Source organism: Eleutherodactylus coqui, chromosome 6 (assembly GCF_035609145.1).
Source record: "Eleutherodactylus coqui strain aEleCoq1 chromosome 6, aEleCoq1.hap1, whole genome shotgun sequence".
Taxonomy (NCBI): domain Eukaryota; kingdom Metazoa; phylum Chordata; class Amphibia; order Anura; family Eleutherodactylidae; genus Eleutherodactylus; species Eleutherodactylus coqui.
In genome coordinates, this window is record NC_089842.1 from 45,847,553 (window position 1) to 45,862,862 (window position 15,310).

At 45.5% G+C, this 15,310-nt stretch overlaps 1 protein-coding gene across 1 annotated transcript; it reads left to right on the plus strand.

Moving 5' to 3' along the window:
• Window positions 1–836: 836 nt before the first annotated feature.
• On the plus strand, window positions 837–1,769 carry LOC136633556 (olfactory receptor 5A2-like). The gene has a single exon (XM_066609317.1). The coding sequence runs from the start codon at window positions 837–839 to the stop codon at window positions 1,767–1,769; it is 933 nt and encodes a 310-aa protein (XP_066465414.1).
• Window positions 1,770–15,310: the final 13,541 nt, after the last annotated feature.

Consider the following 15,310-nt stretch of genomic DNA (forward strand, 5'->3'; position numbering starts at 1 on the left):
TCTCTCTGCATGCCAAGGCCAGAAAAATTTTATTGTCTAAATCAAAGAAGGTTGAACATCTACATTTTTCTCCATATAGAAAGCAATTAGCAAAGTTGTAAACTTTGGACAAATACCAGTTGACAGGCAAAATATGCATAGTCTTTCATGTCAGCCGTGGTAGTAACTCCGAAGTCTGAACTCTTAATCACATTATAAATGAAAGCCACATTAGATTTAACTTGTCCAAAGAGTTTCTATCTACAATCATCAGGATATTGGCATCATCAGGACATCAACATTATAAGGAAATCAACATGCGAGCGCATAATGCCTGACAATCTCCACAAAAATTCTGCTTTATTAATCTAACATTATTTTATGTACTTTTTCACCTTTCTTTTTTTACTTAATTATTGACTTTCTTCTAGTTAAAATACAGGTCCTCCTAAGTCAGACAAAGCTGCTGAAAACTGTAAATCACTTACTATGTACAGGACAGGAGCTTCTTCAGTGTGCCAGAAAAATATAACAGAGCTGCCCTCACCTGGTGTCCAAAGAAGCCATTCGTCCTGGCACAGGTAAAGAGCAGTATAGGACTTGTAATACCGTAATATACTATAGAGAGGAGTGACTAAATAGTCAGTCATTGTATGGATTTCAGTAGTAGAATGGTTTTACCAGTGAAATGCCTATGTTGATTGTCTGGATTTTCTGCCTGACATTGTATGCTGGATCTGGTTTCAAGTAAGAAAGTTCTAAAAAAAGACCACTGCTTGTTGAAAATGTTGCATACTGGATCTATTGTATCTTGAGGGACCTCTTACTCTCACAGAACCTGGGCTTTAATTAGTGGTATGGCTGAAGGAAACCGTACAACCATGGAATTTATTTTTATATCATTTTCCAATGTTCCGGAATTGCAGTATTTCCTATTTACTTTATTTCTTTGTATCTATTGTATATCTGTAGCCGCACATATGTTTCTAATTGTCGTCTATAACCTCAGTTCAAACCTTCATACTCCTATGTATTTTTTTCTTGCCAACTTCTCATTTTTAGAAGAATGTTACATCTCAACGATTACACCTAACATGTTAAAAAATCTCCTATCAAATCATAAAAGCATCACTTTCTATGGCTGTGCCGTGCAAATGTACTGTTTTTTGTTATTCGCATCTACAGAATGCTACTTGCTGGCAGCCATGGCTTATGACCGATATAACGCCATATGTCATCCATTATTATATAACGTGATTATGAGTAGAAATGCTTGTATTAAGCTTATAGTGAGCTCATGGCTCATTGGTTTGATGGTTGCCATAATACAGACATTTCTTACATTCTCCTTACTTTTTTGCGGACCCAATAAAATCAACCATTTTTACTGTGACATTCAACCTATAATGGCGTTGGCATGTACTGACACACAGTTTAATGAAATTGTCACTTTTATAATTGTCCTACCACTGGTTGTAGGTGCTTTCCTATTAACAATTGTTTCATATACACAGATCATTTGGACAATTATAAAGTACCATTCCGCAGCAGGAGTTAAGAAAGCCTTCTCCACCTGCACCTCTCACCTCATAGTGGTGACTATATTTTATGGACCCGCTAGTATAATGTATTTGAGGCCTAAGTCAACTTATGGTACAGATATGGACAAGTTTATATCACTCATGTATACTGTTATTGCACCATTGTTAAATCCCTTTATTTACAGTTTAAGAAATAATGATGTGAAATATGCTGTAAGAAAAATGATGCACAACATAAAAATAGGTTAGCCATAAAATATTATATATTTTTTTCTCGTTTCACACCATTCACAGTGTATAATCATTTGAAAGTGTGCTTCCCTTCACAACCACAATTATGTTGATGTGTAAATGCTGCTGCATACATTTTCATACTTGACCTCATGGTGATTCTACTTCAATAAAAAAAAATATAAAAATGCCAATAGTCCTGGCTAAAGGTTTCCTGAAGGTCTGATTCCCACTTCAATTGAAAAAATAAGACAGTAGAGCGGTTATGCTATGATAATGATAGGTAAGCTCTAGAAATACCAGCTTTCTGAGTCTTGTGGTCAATGGTCATACATAGAAGCTTCACACTGTGAGAACGGGGAACCCTCTTCCGGCCCACTGAAGATGGGAAATGCCTCAGTTAGAGGTATTTGTAAAACTCTTTATGGGGTAATTGAAATGAGTTATGTAGGTCGTTAAATAGCTTTCATCTCTGACCTTCAAGAAGATCTCATATTTTAGAAATACCTCTCACTCACCAGACATCAAAGTTTGTATCTGGGATTAGTATCTGTAATGCTTTTAGAGTTATTTTAGAAGTCCATAGAGGCAGGAGCCCTATTGATAGAGATATATTTTGCAATATAAATAGGGAGGCCATTATCATAGGAAATGTGAATGTAGGGATTTTTTATATAGTCTGGAAACCAACAAAACTTATATCAATAAATCAACAAGTGACATCCACTGCTAATGAATCCCACCTGATCTTTATCAATAAGATTCTTCATGACCTCCAAAAGTCTGTTTGCTAGTATTCTAGCATACAGTTTTATGTCTGTATTTGTGAATATTTGGTATGTGAGCCCTGTTTGGTTTTGCTTGATTTGCTAGTATAACTCCTGGTCTATTGCGTTTCCAATAATATGTCATCTTCAGTTTCCTCATGGCTATGTCATGGTTATACACATTGAGTTCATGGAGTTGTTGAGTAAGAGATGATATCTCCCAAGCCCTGTTCAATGAATAGTTTGCTTTGTTTAATTTATGTAAGGAATAAAGTTGTGTTTGTAACAACAGTAGTAGAGCAGCTACTGGCTGTAGCCTTGTGGGCGCAACAAAAGGTGGAGTCAAAGATCTCTCCACTATCATTGAGCTCAAAAAATTCACGGAGTGATTAGTGATGTTTGAGGGGTGTATTTGGGATATTGTAAAATATAGTTATTCAGTCTACATAATCTAGTGGGTGGGTTGTTGTATTGTTCCTGAAGCAACATCATTCCAGGGCATGATCCAACCAGGAGATACTTCCTGTTGCTAGGGAGGAGACTCTGTGTCTACAATAGTGAGGTATATCCTACTGTAGATCTTGTGGGGATGGGAGATGGTGGTGTAGTCACGTTCTGAAGGGTGTTGAATTTGCCAAATATTAAATAAGTTAAGCTTGTTAAAGAGTGGGACCATTGAGGATGACCTATCATTGGGTCTGTTACTAGACGAGTCCATACAGAGTTAATTTTAAATTTTAATTTTAAATCACCTTAAGAGGCCTATACTAGAGTTTTTTTTATAATTTTAAGAATCTTTTGCATAAATCAGTGTTGTCTAGAGTTATGAGCATGCACAAAAGCAATGGTGTATATTCCTAATAGATCAGGTCAAAATAACAAATCAGCCACTTTCATCGCTGATCTCCTTTTCGAAGGAGAATGTCAAAGAGTCCCTAATGGCAATAGAGACACCACATCTTTTGCGCATTGCACGGGAAGACAAAATATAGGGGAGTCCCTTATGTGTTAATATAAAGGATTCCTCCATGTTTAAATGTGTTTCTTGGACCCCTATTATGTCTGCATTTGTTGTGTGAGCCCACATCCACATACTTGATATCTTGAAAGGCGAGTTTAGCCCTTTAGCATTAATTGAGATTATGTTAAGTACCATAATGAGACCAGACACATCATGCCTTAAATAGGGGTGCGCATGTGGGCCCCAGGAGGAAGAACACCCAATCCAGGTGGCCCATGGATCCATTTCCCCACCAGTGCAGCCAGAAAGTGACCTGGGTTGAGTGTGGTTTGGACCAGTTTGATCGGAATTTTTGGAGTGGAGTTACAAAGGGAACATTAAGTCTCAGAACAGGGACTAAAAACATCAGTGAGAACCATAACAGATTAAATGATATCCATATTACCATAATCCTGGAAGCAATTAAATTTAACGATTGCCAGTAAACATGTGCCTACTTTAGCTTAGAAATTGGAATAAAATATATCCGTAATAAAATTTAACCTTGATGTAGAGGTAAAGGCATTCTTTCCAGGTGGAGCGATTAATTAGGTGGTGGGCCTTTACAGCGACATTTGCCAGAATGTCCATCCATCCATTCCCCTCAAAGCTCTGAGGAGTTTCTTTTCACAGGTGTCCCTTGTGGAGAGAGATGCCAGTTTCTGCAAAACTGTCCGGCTTCCTCCAGTGTTTAAGCATCAAACTTTGTGCCATTTTTCATGATCATGTGCTTTACTGGGAAGCTCCACTTGCATGCAATGCCATACTCTTTCCTCCCATGAGTATTGCAGCAGACAAGTCCGCATAAATTGATATATTTTGGAATTGATCTGGAAGTGTGCTGGAGATCCTTGCGGATTTCAATATTTTCTCCTTTATGTGATAGAAATGTAGACAGAGAATGATATCTCTCGATATGGAAGTGGTAAGAGATTTGGGCTTGGGGAGCTTGTGTGCCCAGTCAACAGTGAGGTTGAGAAGAGTAGCCCCAGGCAATATGATGGCAAACTAGTCAACAATGAATTCTCTCAGACCCTCATTTTTGGCCGTTTCTGGTACCCTATCCCCCCTAAGATAGACATTATTGTGTTAGAACCTGGCCTCCATATCACAGAGTTGTCACTTCCTCCATGAAGTTTATGGTATCAACAAGCTCTTTATGAGTGGAAGTCAGTTCCTCCATTCTATTTTCAATATGAGATGTGCGATTGCTGATTGATGTGATTTCTATCTGCAAACAGGAGAAGGCTGCTGCGTGGATGCCTGTCTTGATGGATAGTTTAAGATTCATTACCAGGGATTGCATCGTAGCTTCTGTAACAGGAGCCATTGATGTGCACTGAGTGGTTGCATGCTGCGGTGAGGGATTGCCCATTGAGAGTTCACCCTGGTCTTCCCCAGATTGTGGAGTAGGGGAAACTGAGGGAAGCAGTGCCTCCATAGAGTCTGCAAATTCTACAGTAATGGTTCCCTTGTGAGCATTGGCTGAAGCTTCTCCTGGTGGTGTTAGAGTGGGTAATGGGCTGCTGACTTGTGAATTGCAATCCATGATCCGTAGTGATCAGTGCTGCATTGCTTGCTCTGAGAGAACGCCTGGCCAAACTCTTAAGCAAATCTTCCGGCAAACCTTTCAGGGAGCCTTTTTCACTTGGATCGCCGGATGAGGAGGCTGCCTGCTGCTGATGGACGGTGATACATCTTGTGAAGACTCACTTGCCGGGAAGTGGACCATCACTCCAGCGCATTCAGCTGTATTAGAGTGTCTTGATGAAACTTTAGGAAACAGTAAACAGGTCAGTTAACGCCAATTGGTGCCAGTTTTGAGCTTAAGGATCTGGCAGTGCAGGATTACAGGTCTTCCTCCATGCCCCACTAGCCCACCCATTAGTATTAATTGTTTATCCAGTGGTCAGCCACTTTTGAAGGTGTCTAATGCCTTTTTAATGGGATTTTATTATTTTTTGCTCACAAAAAATTACTGATTTGGAGTGGTGTGTTCTTTTGTAGGTTCAGATGATTTGATGGTGGTTTATACAATACAATCTATTTATCTGCTCTAGCATTTATAGGTTATTGATATCCAAGTATACTACTTTTTTACTTTTTTACTTCCTTCTTTAACTTTTAGTATTAGTTGTTCAAGATCTTCCTTAAGGCCGATTTACACACACAGATATCTTTCAAAAGATTGAAAAATCGGTGATTGTTTTGCACAAGGTACTAATAGGCACTAATTGCTATTAGCACTTTATTAGCTTCATTTGCTTGCAAATGAGCTTCTGGGAGCTGTTGCAGAACTCAGCAGGAGATCTGAGCTCTGTAATTATCTCCATTGTTCAGCCACGGGCTCCCTGTGGAGAATTCAGCACCATGGACAGAAGACACAGTGTGTGGTCCTGCCTTTCAGCTGTTCTGCTGAACCATGGTTTTCAATCAGAACCACAAACCGTGGTTCACTGCACAGTGAAAGATGGGCATATATAGACACAACGAATATCGCTCAAAAGACGCCTTTTAAGATATAATCATTGTGTCTAAATGGGCCCTAACTTTCTGCCAATAAGGTTGTATCATCTGCATATCTGAGATTGTAGATATTTTTTCCACCAATCTTGACTCCAATGTTGGACTAGTCTAAATTGCATTGCCTCGAGATTGCCTCTGCATACAGGTTGAGCAATGCAAGGGATAACATGCAGCCTTGGTGTATGCCTTTCCCGATTCAGAATCATTCCGTGTTAACATTGAAGGTCGTGATCATAGCCACCTGGTTCGTATATAACGTCTGTATGAGTTGCCCCAGATGTCCCTGGACTCCCATTTGTTTTAGGCATGGCCACAGCTTGTCATGATCAATGCAATCAATAGCTTTGTTTTAATCGATAAAGAATATGTACATCTCCATCTGGTATTTCTGGGTTTTCTCCATGATCCATCGATGATTTTCAATTTAGGACTCTTGTTTATCTTCCTTTGAGTAGAAATGCTTGTCTTAAGCTTATTGTGAGCTCATGGATCATCGGTTTGATGGTTGCCATATCACAGACATCTCTTACATTCTCCTTACCCGATTGTGGACCCAATAAAATTAAACATTTCTACTGTGAGAATGCACCTCTAATGGCCTTTGCATGTACTGACACATGATTTGGGTGCTTTCCTATTAATCACTTTTCCCTAGCAGTACCCCATTTAATAATTATTGGTGACATCCGTTTCTCCTGCCCATGTGCATAACCTTACATTTATCAGTATTGAACTTCATTTGCCATTTTTCTACCCAAGCCCCCAGTTTATCTAGGTCCTTTTTGTAGCTGCATATTGTCTTCCGTTGTATTAATTGTCTTGTATAATTTTGTGTCATCTGCAAATATTGATATTTTACTGTGCAGTCCCTCTATCAGGTCATTGATACATTCTTCTTACCTTATTGTGGACCCTATAAAATTAAACATTTCTACTGCGACATTGTATGTCTAATGGCCTTGGCGTGTACTGACACACAATTTAGGTGCTTTCCTATTAATAATTGTTTTAATATACATGGATCATTTGGACAATTATAAAGCACCATTCTATAGCAGGGATTAAGAAAGCTTTCTCCACCTACTCCTCTCACCTCATAGTAGAGACTATTAGTAATGAGCGAGCACACTCGTCCGATCTTGATGCTCGATCGAGTATTAGACGACTCGAGATGCTCGCTACTCGAGTGAAGCACCACACAGTGCTCGAGTAAATTTCATTTCCACTCCCCGCATGTTTAGGGCCATTTTTTAGCCACTAAACATGCAGGGAAGGCATTACTACTTCCTGCTGTGATGTGCCAACCCTGTGCATGTCTACAGCAGTGAGTGGCTGGCGGGATCAGGTGACCGCTGAGTACCTAAACTGGTGCCACCCACGGCTCGCCTCAGACGCATGCTGGCAGAGTTAAGGGATAGAGCTGCTGAGATAGGGAAAGCGTTCGGGTGGGGATTAGGTTGCAGTTAGGCAGGGATCCTGACTTCAAGAACCCATCAGTCTTTCTTAGGACTACTCCTCTCATTGTGTGCATTAGCATTTTGGCTGGCTGGGACCAGTAGTGCACCATTTTTTTTTCAAGACGTTTAAAAATAAATAAAGAAAAACGGCTCGGCGCTCCAGCGGAAAAAAAACCCACAGGAAAGCTGAAGATCAATTTGTGATCTTAAATATACAAAGATAAATATGACGCATTTAATCGCGATCACCGCGACTTTTTCAAGTATTGCAGACATTAAATACATCATTATATATATATAGATAATATGTGGAACTTACATTTAGGACCGCCAATGAATGATAGTCGGAACAAATCCCACATGTGTGTGAATCTCTTCCGGAGTGCATTGCGGTGCCTGTTGGTATGGACGCGCTCACATGCCATGTGTGGAGGCCACTTCCGGGTTCGTGTGTAGCGCTTGACGTCAGTACGCACGTTTGGAGAGCACACTGCGTGAGGAGGACACGTAGTGTATAACCACTTCCGGGTGTCGTACCCACCGCATCATGTGGGCACGTACGCCCGGAACGCACGTTACAAGGGAATGGAACGCACACATCAGGATATCCGAGTGTCATATCAGGGTTTCTGTTAGGACAAAGAATTGGTGTCCATTCGGATAGAGAATGCGCTTTCCTTTACATTAGACATCGGTGTATCTCTAGTTATGTAATCTCAACAAAGACATCATATTAAATTATTGTTACATTTCATAAAATCATGTAATTTTCCCGGTGTGCCCTCACCAACACGGTTACTGGGAAGGTCCACTTAACCACGGACATGTGGACAAGTGCCGGTGGGCAGGGACACTATATCTCCCTGACGGCACATTGGGTGAACTTGGTGGAGGCTGGGACCGAGTCTGACCCTGGGTCTGCTCACGTGCTAACACATTGAGAATTGCGGGTTCTACCTCGGTGAAGATTTCTGCGGCTTATTATACCACCTCCTCCAAATACCCCCCCTGCACCTCTCAATTACCATGTGTGAGCATGTTGCCAGCAGTCGGAAGCTCAAGGCACTGCAGCACTCCGGTGGGGAAGCGTTAGCAGGCCGTGCTGAAACTAATCAGCTTGGTAGAGAAGAGGCACACCGCCCAAGAGCAGTTGCAGGGTTTGATGGAGCAGACCGACCAGTGGCTTTCGCCGCTGGACCTCCAACCAGGCATGGTCATGTGTGATAATGGGCATAACCTGGTGGCGGCTCTGCAGCTTGGCAGACTAACACATGTGCCATGCCTGGCCCACGTGCTCTATCTGGTGGTTCAGCGCTTTCTGAAAAACTACCCCCATTTGTCTGACCTGCTCAGCAAGGTGCGTCGTATGTGCGCCCATTTCAGGAAGTTCACCAAGGATGCTGCCACCCTCAGGACACTGCAACATCGCTTCCAGCTGTCAGTTCACCGACTGCTGTGCAACGTGCCCACATGCTGGAATTTTACGTTGCACATGTTGGCCAGGCTGTACGAGCAGCGTAGAGCAATAGTAGAATAACAGCTGCAGCATGGCTGGCGGAGTGGTAGTCAGCCTCCACACTTCTTCACAAAGGAGTGGGCATGAATGGCAGACATCTGTCAGGTTTTAGGAAACTTTGAGGAGTCTGCACAAATGGTGAGCGGCGATGCGGCCATTATCAGCATAACCATCCAGCAGTTTTGCCTGCTGAGAAGTTCGCTGCTAAGCATAAAGGCCGACACTTCGCGGTTAGAACAGGAGATGGGCGATGACAATATGTTGCTTGATAGCCTGACCACCCTCACGCCTGTTTCTCAGCGCATATTGGAGGAGGAGGAGGGGGAAGAGACTGCTGCCCACACTGCAGAGGGTACCCATGCTACTTCACTCACATCTGTTCAGCGTGTATGGGCAGAAGAGGAGGAGGAGGATCATGAAAGTCATCTTCCTAGTGAGGATAGCGATGTGTTGCGTACTGGGACTCTGACACACATGGCTGACTTCATGTTAGGCTGCCTTTCCTGGACCTTCGCGTTAGACGCATTCTGGCCAACATGGATTGCTGGCTATTTGCTAGAGATGAGCGAATGTACTCATCCGAGCTTGATGCTCGCCCGAGTATTAGGGTACTCGAGATGCTCGTTACTCGAGACGAGCACCACGTGGTACTCGAGTCAATTCCATTTCCTTCCCTGCATGTTTTGCGCCATTTTCTGTCCAATAGAATGTAGGGAAGGTATTACAACTTCCTCCTGTGATGTTCCAGCCCTATCCCACCCCCCTGCAGTGAGTGGCTGGCGAGATCAAGTGACCGCCGAGTATATAAAGCAGTCCCGCCCGCTGCTCGCCTCAGACACACGCTGGCAGAGATTAGGGAGAGTGCTGCTGCTATAGGGAGAATGTTAGCATCTTCAAGAACCCCAACGGTCCTTCTTAGGGCCACATCTGACCATGTACATTACTGTTGTGGCTGCTGGGAGCAGTTTTGCACACATTTTTTTTTTCATCTTGGGCTATGCAGACTATTGCGTTGTCAGTCTGCAGCCAATTATACAGAGTATAGGGGCAGTACTGGTCAAGCAGGGACAGTGGTAGTGTAGAATCCTGTCAACAAGTACCCCCAAAAAGCTCCTCCTTAGGGCTACCTGTGAGCTTGTGCATTACTGTTGTAGTGGCTCAAAATTAGCCAGCTAGGCCTGCAGCCCAGCGTATAATTTTTTCGGCCTACAGTGTGCGTTACATAACTGCTGTGACCCTCCAAGTGCAGGCCAATAATTGCCTAATTTTTTACACCGCTCTGTGCGTCCCGTCAACTTCACGCACAGCGTACGCCCATAGCCGCTGATAGAGGGAAAGACATATACACACTATCTAGGCTGTTTGCTTTTTTCTAAAAAATTTGAAAAAAAAGCTCCTCCTTAGGGCTACCTGTGACCGTGTGCATTTTACTGCGTGGCTGCTGGGAGTTGTAGTGACTCACTATTACACAGCTAGGCCTTTTTGCAGCCTAGCGTATCATTTTTTATGGACTGCAGAGTGCATAACATAACCGCTGTCAGCCTCCAACTGCACGCCACTAATTGCATAATTATTCAGACCGCTCTGTGTCTGCTCTATTGGTAATACATCATGCTGAGCGGTAGGGGTAGGCATAGAGGACATGGCCATGGACGCGGGCGAGGACGAGGTCCAGGTGAATCGCAGGCGGCTGATGCGGAATTAGGAAAGAGGCAAGTTTCTCGGGTCCCCAGCTTCATATCACAATTTTTGGGTTCACGTGGTGAACCTATATTACAAAATGAGCAATGTGAGCAGGTCCTGTCGTGGATGGCAGAAATGCATCCAGCAATGTATCGACCACCCAGTCTTCTACGCTGTCCACTGCTGCAACTCTGAATCCTCTCGCTGCTGCTCCTACTTCCTCCCAGCCTCCTCTCTACATGAAACTGACACATTCTGATGAGCAGACAGACTCCCAGGAACTGTTCTCGGGCCCCTGCCTTGATTGGGAAAAAATGGTTCCTCTCCCACCTGAGGAGTTTGTCGTGACCGATGCCCAACCTTTGGAAAGTTCCCGGGGTCCGGGTGATGAGGCTGGGTTCTTCCGGCAACTGTCTCAAGAGCTTTCAGTGGGTGAGGAGGTCGATGATGATGAGACACAGTTGTCTATCTGTGAGATAGTAGTAAGGGCAGTAAGTCCGAGGGAGGAGCGCACAGAGGATTCGGAGGAAGAGCCGCTGGACGATGAGGTGACTGACCCCACCTGGTTCGCTAAGCCAACTGAGGAGAAGTCTTCAAAGGGGAAGACAAGTGCAGCAGCAGGGCAGGTTGAATGAGGCAGTGGGGTAGCCAGGGGTAGAGGCAGGGCCAGAGCGAAGACTCCCCCCAACTGTTTCCCAAAGCACCCCCTCGCGCCAAGCCACCCTGCAGAGGCCTAGGTCTTCAAAGGTGTGGATGTTTTTCAGTGAGAGCGCGGACGACCGACGAACAGTGGTGTGCAACTTTTGTCACGCCAAGATCAGCCAGGGAGCCACCAGTACCAGCCTCACCACCACCAGCATGCGCAGGCATATGATGGCCAAGCACCCCACGAGGTGGGACGAAGGCCGCTCACCGCCTCTGGGTCGCACCACTGCCTCTCCCCCTGTGCCCCAACCTGCCACTAATATCCAACCCCTCTCTCAGGACACAGGCATGAGCGCCTCCCGGCCTGCACCCATACCCTCACCTCTGCTGTCCTCGGCCCCATCCAGCAATGTCTCTCAGCGCAGCATCCAGCTGTCGCTAGCGCAAGCGCAAATACGCCACCGCGCACCCGCACGCTCAAGCTTTAAATGTGCACATTGCCAAATTGATCAGCGTGGAGATGCTGTCATACAGGCTTGTGGAAACGGAGGCTTTCAAAAACATGATGGCGGTGGCGATCCCACGCCACTCGGTCCCCAGTCATCACTATTTTTCCCGGTGTGCCGTCCTAGCCCTACACCAGCACGTCTCCTGCAACATCAATCGTGCCCTCACCAATGCGGTTACTGGGAAGGTCCACTTAACCATGGACACGTGGACAAGTACTGGCGGGCAGTGCCACTATATCTCCCTGACGGCACACTGGGTGAATTTGGTGGAGGCTGGGACTGAGTCAGAGCCTGGGACCACACACGTCCTACCCACACCCAGAATGGCGGGTCCTTCCTTGGTTCTGGTATCTGCAGCGGTCTATGCCACCTCCTCTAAACCCTCCTCCTCCTCCATCACGTCTACCTCTCAATTAAGAAATGTGAGCAGCACGCCGCCAGCAGTCGGTATGGCGCGGCAGCACAGCGTTGGGCAAGTGTCAGCAGGCCGTGCTGAAACTACTCAGCCTAGGTGACAAGAAGCACACGGCCCCCGAGCTGTTGCAGGGTCTGACTGAGCAGACCGACATCTGGCTTTCGCCGCTGAGCCTCCAACCGGGCATGGTCGTGTGTGACAACGGACATAACCTGGTGGCAGCTCTGCAGCTCGGCAGCCTCACACACGTGCCATGCCTGGCCCACGTCTTCAAACTGGTGGTTCAGCGGTTTCTGAAAAACTACCTGCACTTGTCAGACCTGCTTGGCAAGGTACGCCGTGTCTGCGCACATTTCCGCAAGTCCACTATGGACGCTGCCACCCTGCAGACACTGTAACATCGGTTTAATCTGCCAGAGCACCGGCTGCTGTGCGACGTGCCCACACGGTGGATTTCTACGCTCCACATGTTGGCCAGGCTCTATGAGTAGCGTAGAGCAATAGTGGAATACCAACTCCAACATGGGCGGCGTAGTGGGAGTCAGCCTCCCCAATTCTTTACCGAGGATTGGGCCTGGATGGCAGACATTTGCCACGTCCTTAGAAACTTTGAGGACTCTACTGAGAGGGTGAGCGGCGATGCTGCAATCATTAGCGTCACCATTCCTCTGCTATGCCTGCTGAGAAGTTCGTTGCAAAGCCTAAAGGGTGACGCTTTGCGGTCGGAACAGGAGGCGGGGGAAGAGAGTATGTCGCTTGATAGTCAGAGCACCCTCATGTCTATATGTCAGCGCATTTTGGAGAAAGAGGAGGAGGAGGAAGAGGAGGTGGAGAAGACAGCTGGGCCCACTGCAGAGGGTACCCATGCTGCTTGTGTCTATTCATAGGTATGGCCTGTGGACAAGGAGGAGGAGGAGGAGGAGAAGGAGGAGGAGGATCCTGAAAGTGATCTTCCTAGTGAGGACAGCCATGTCTTGCGTACTGGCACCCTGGCACACATGGCTGACTTCATGTTAGGCTGCCTTTCTCGTGACCCTTGCGTTAGACGCATTCTGGCCACTGCGAATTACTGTGTGTACACCCTTCTCGACCCACGGTATAAGGAGAACCTTTCCACTCTCATTCCCAAAGAGGAAAGGGGTTCGAGAGTGATGCAATATCACAGGGCCCTGGTGGACAAACTGATGGTAAACTTCCCATCTGACAGCACTAGCGGCAGAAGGCGCAGTTCAGAGGGCCAAGTAGCAGGGGAGGCGCGGAGATGAGGCAGCATGTTCAGCGCAGGAAGGGGAACACTCTCCAAGGCCTTTGCCAGCTTTATGGCTCCCCAGCAAGACTGTGTCACCACTACCCAGTCAAGACTTAGTGGGAGGGAGCACTGTAAAAAGATGGTGAGGGAGTACGTATCTGATCGTACCACCATCCTCTGTGATGCCTCAGTTCCATACAACTATTGGGTGTCAAATCTGGACATGTGGCACAAACCTGCGCTGTATGCCCTGGAGGTGCTGTCTTGCCCTGCCGCTAGCGTCTTGTCAGAGAGGGTGTTTAGTGCTGCTGGGGGAATCATCACGGACAAGCGTACCCACCTGTCAACTGCCAGTGCCGACATGCTTACACTCATAAAGATGAACAAAGCCTGGATTTCCCCAAACTTCTCATCTCCACCAGCGGAGAGCAGCGGAACCTAAAGAATCTTTTTGCTGCAACCGCAGATAAAAGCACTCTTCTGTATCACCGGGAAAACGGGGCATTTATCTTTGTCAATCTGTCTCTGACATTAGTCCTCCTCCTGCTACTCCTGCTCCAGAAACAACATGTCATCGCGCTGAACGGCCAATTTTTCTGCGGCCCACAAGGCTCATCTACATTTACCAATGTTTTTACAATTTCTCTATGTTTCAAAAGTATTGAGACTGTTACATGAACCAATTTTTTCAACAGGGCTGCCTCCAAGCTCTGTTACAAATTAAGCAACAGTGAGCTGTATCTTTAAAAAATGTTTATGGGTTTCACCTGCCCTCTCGGTTAACAAAATTTTTCAGAGGTACACTTGTACTCTTAGTACACTAATTTTTCGGGCCCACGCTTTCCGGCCTTCGCCTATGCTCATGGTATCCCAATGTTTCAGAGGTTGGCCTATACTATTACTACAGACATTTTACTGGGGTTTTCCTGCCTGCCTATACTTCTGCTACGAGAAAGTTACAGGGGTCTACTTATACTGCTGCTACTTACATGTTACAGGGGTCTGCCTATACTGCTGCCACTTGAATCTTACAGGGGGTCTGCCTAAACTTCTGCTACAGAAATGTTACTGGAATCTGTCAATAGTCTTACTACTGAAATGATACAGGGGTCTGCGTATACTTCTGCTACAAAAATGTTACTGGGGTCTGCCTATACTTTTACCACATAAATGTTACAGGGGTCTGCCTATACTGCTGCTACAGATATGATACTGGGGTCTGCCTATACTTCTGCCACATAACTGTTACTGGGGTCTGCCTATACTTCTGCCACATAAATGTTACAGGGGTCTGCCCATACTGCTGCCACTGAAATGTTACGGGAGTCTGCCTATACTTCTGCTACAATAATGCTACTGGGGTCTGCCTATACTTCTGCCACGTAAATGTTACAGGGGTCTGCGTATACTTCTGCTACAATAATAGTACAGGGGTCTGCCTATGCTTCTGCTACAGAAGTTTTACAGGGGTCAGCTTATACTGCGGCAACAGACATGTTACTGGGGTCTGCCTTTACTTCTACAGAAATGGTACTGGGGTCTGCCTATACTGCTGCTACAAAAATGTTACAGGGGTCTGCCTATGCTTCTGCTACATAAATGTTTCAGGGGTCTGCCTATACTGCTGCTACATAAATGTTACTGGGGTCTGCCTATACTGTTACGACAGAAATGTTACTCGGCTCTGTCTATACTGTTACAACAGAAATTTTACTGGGGTCTGTCTGTACTGTTACTACTGAAATGTTACAAATACTGGGCTCTGCCTGCACTGTTGCTACTGAAATGTTAC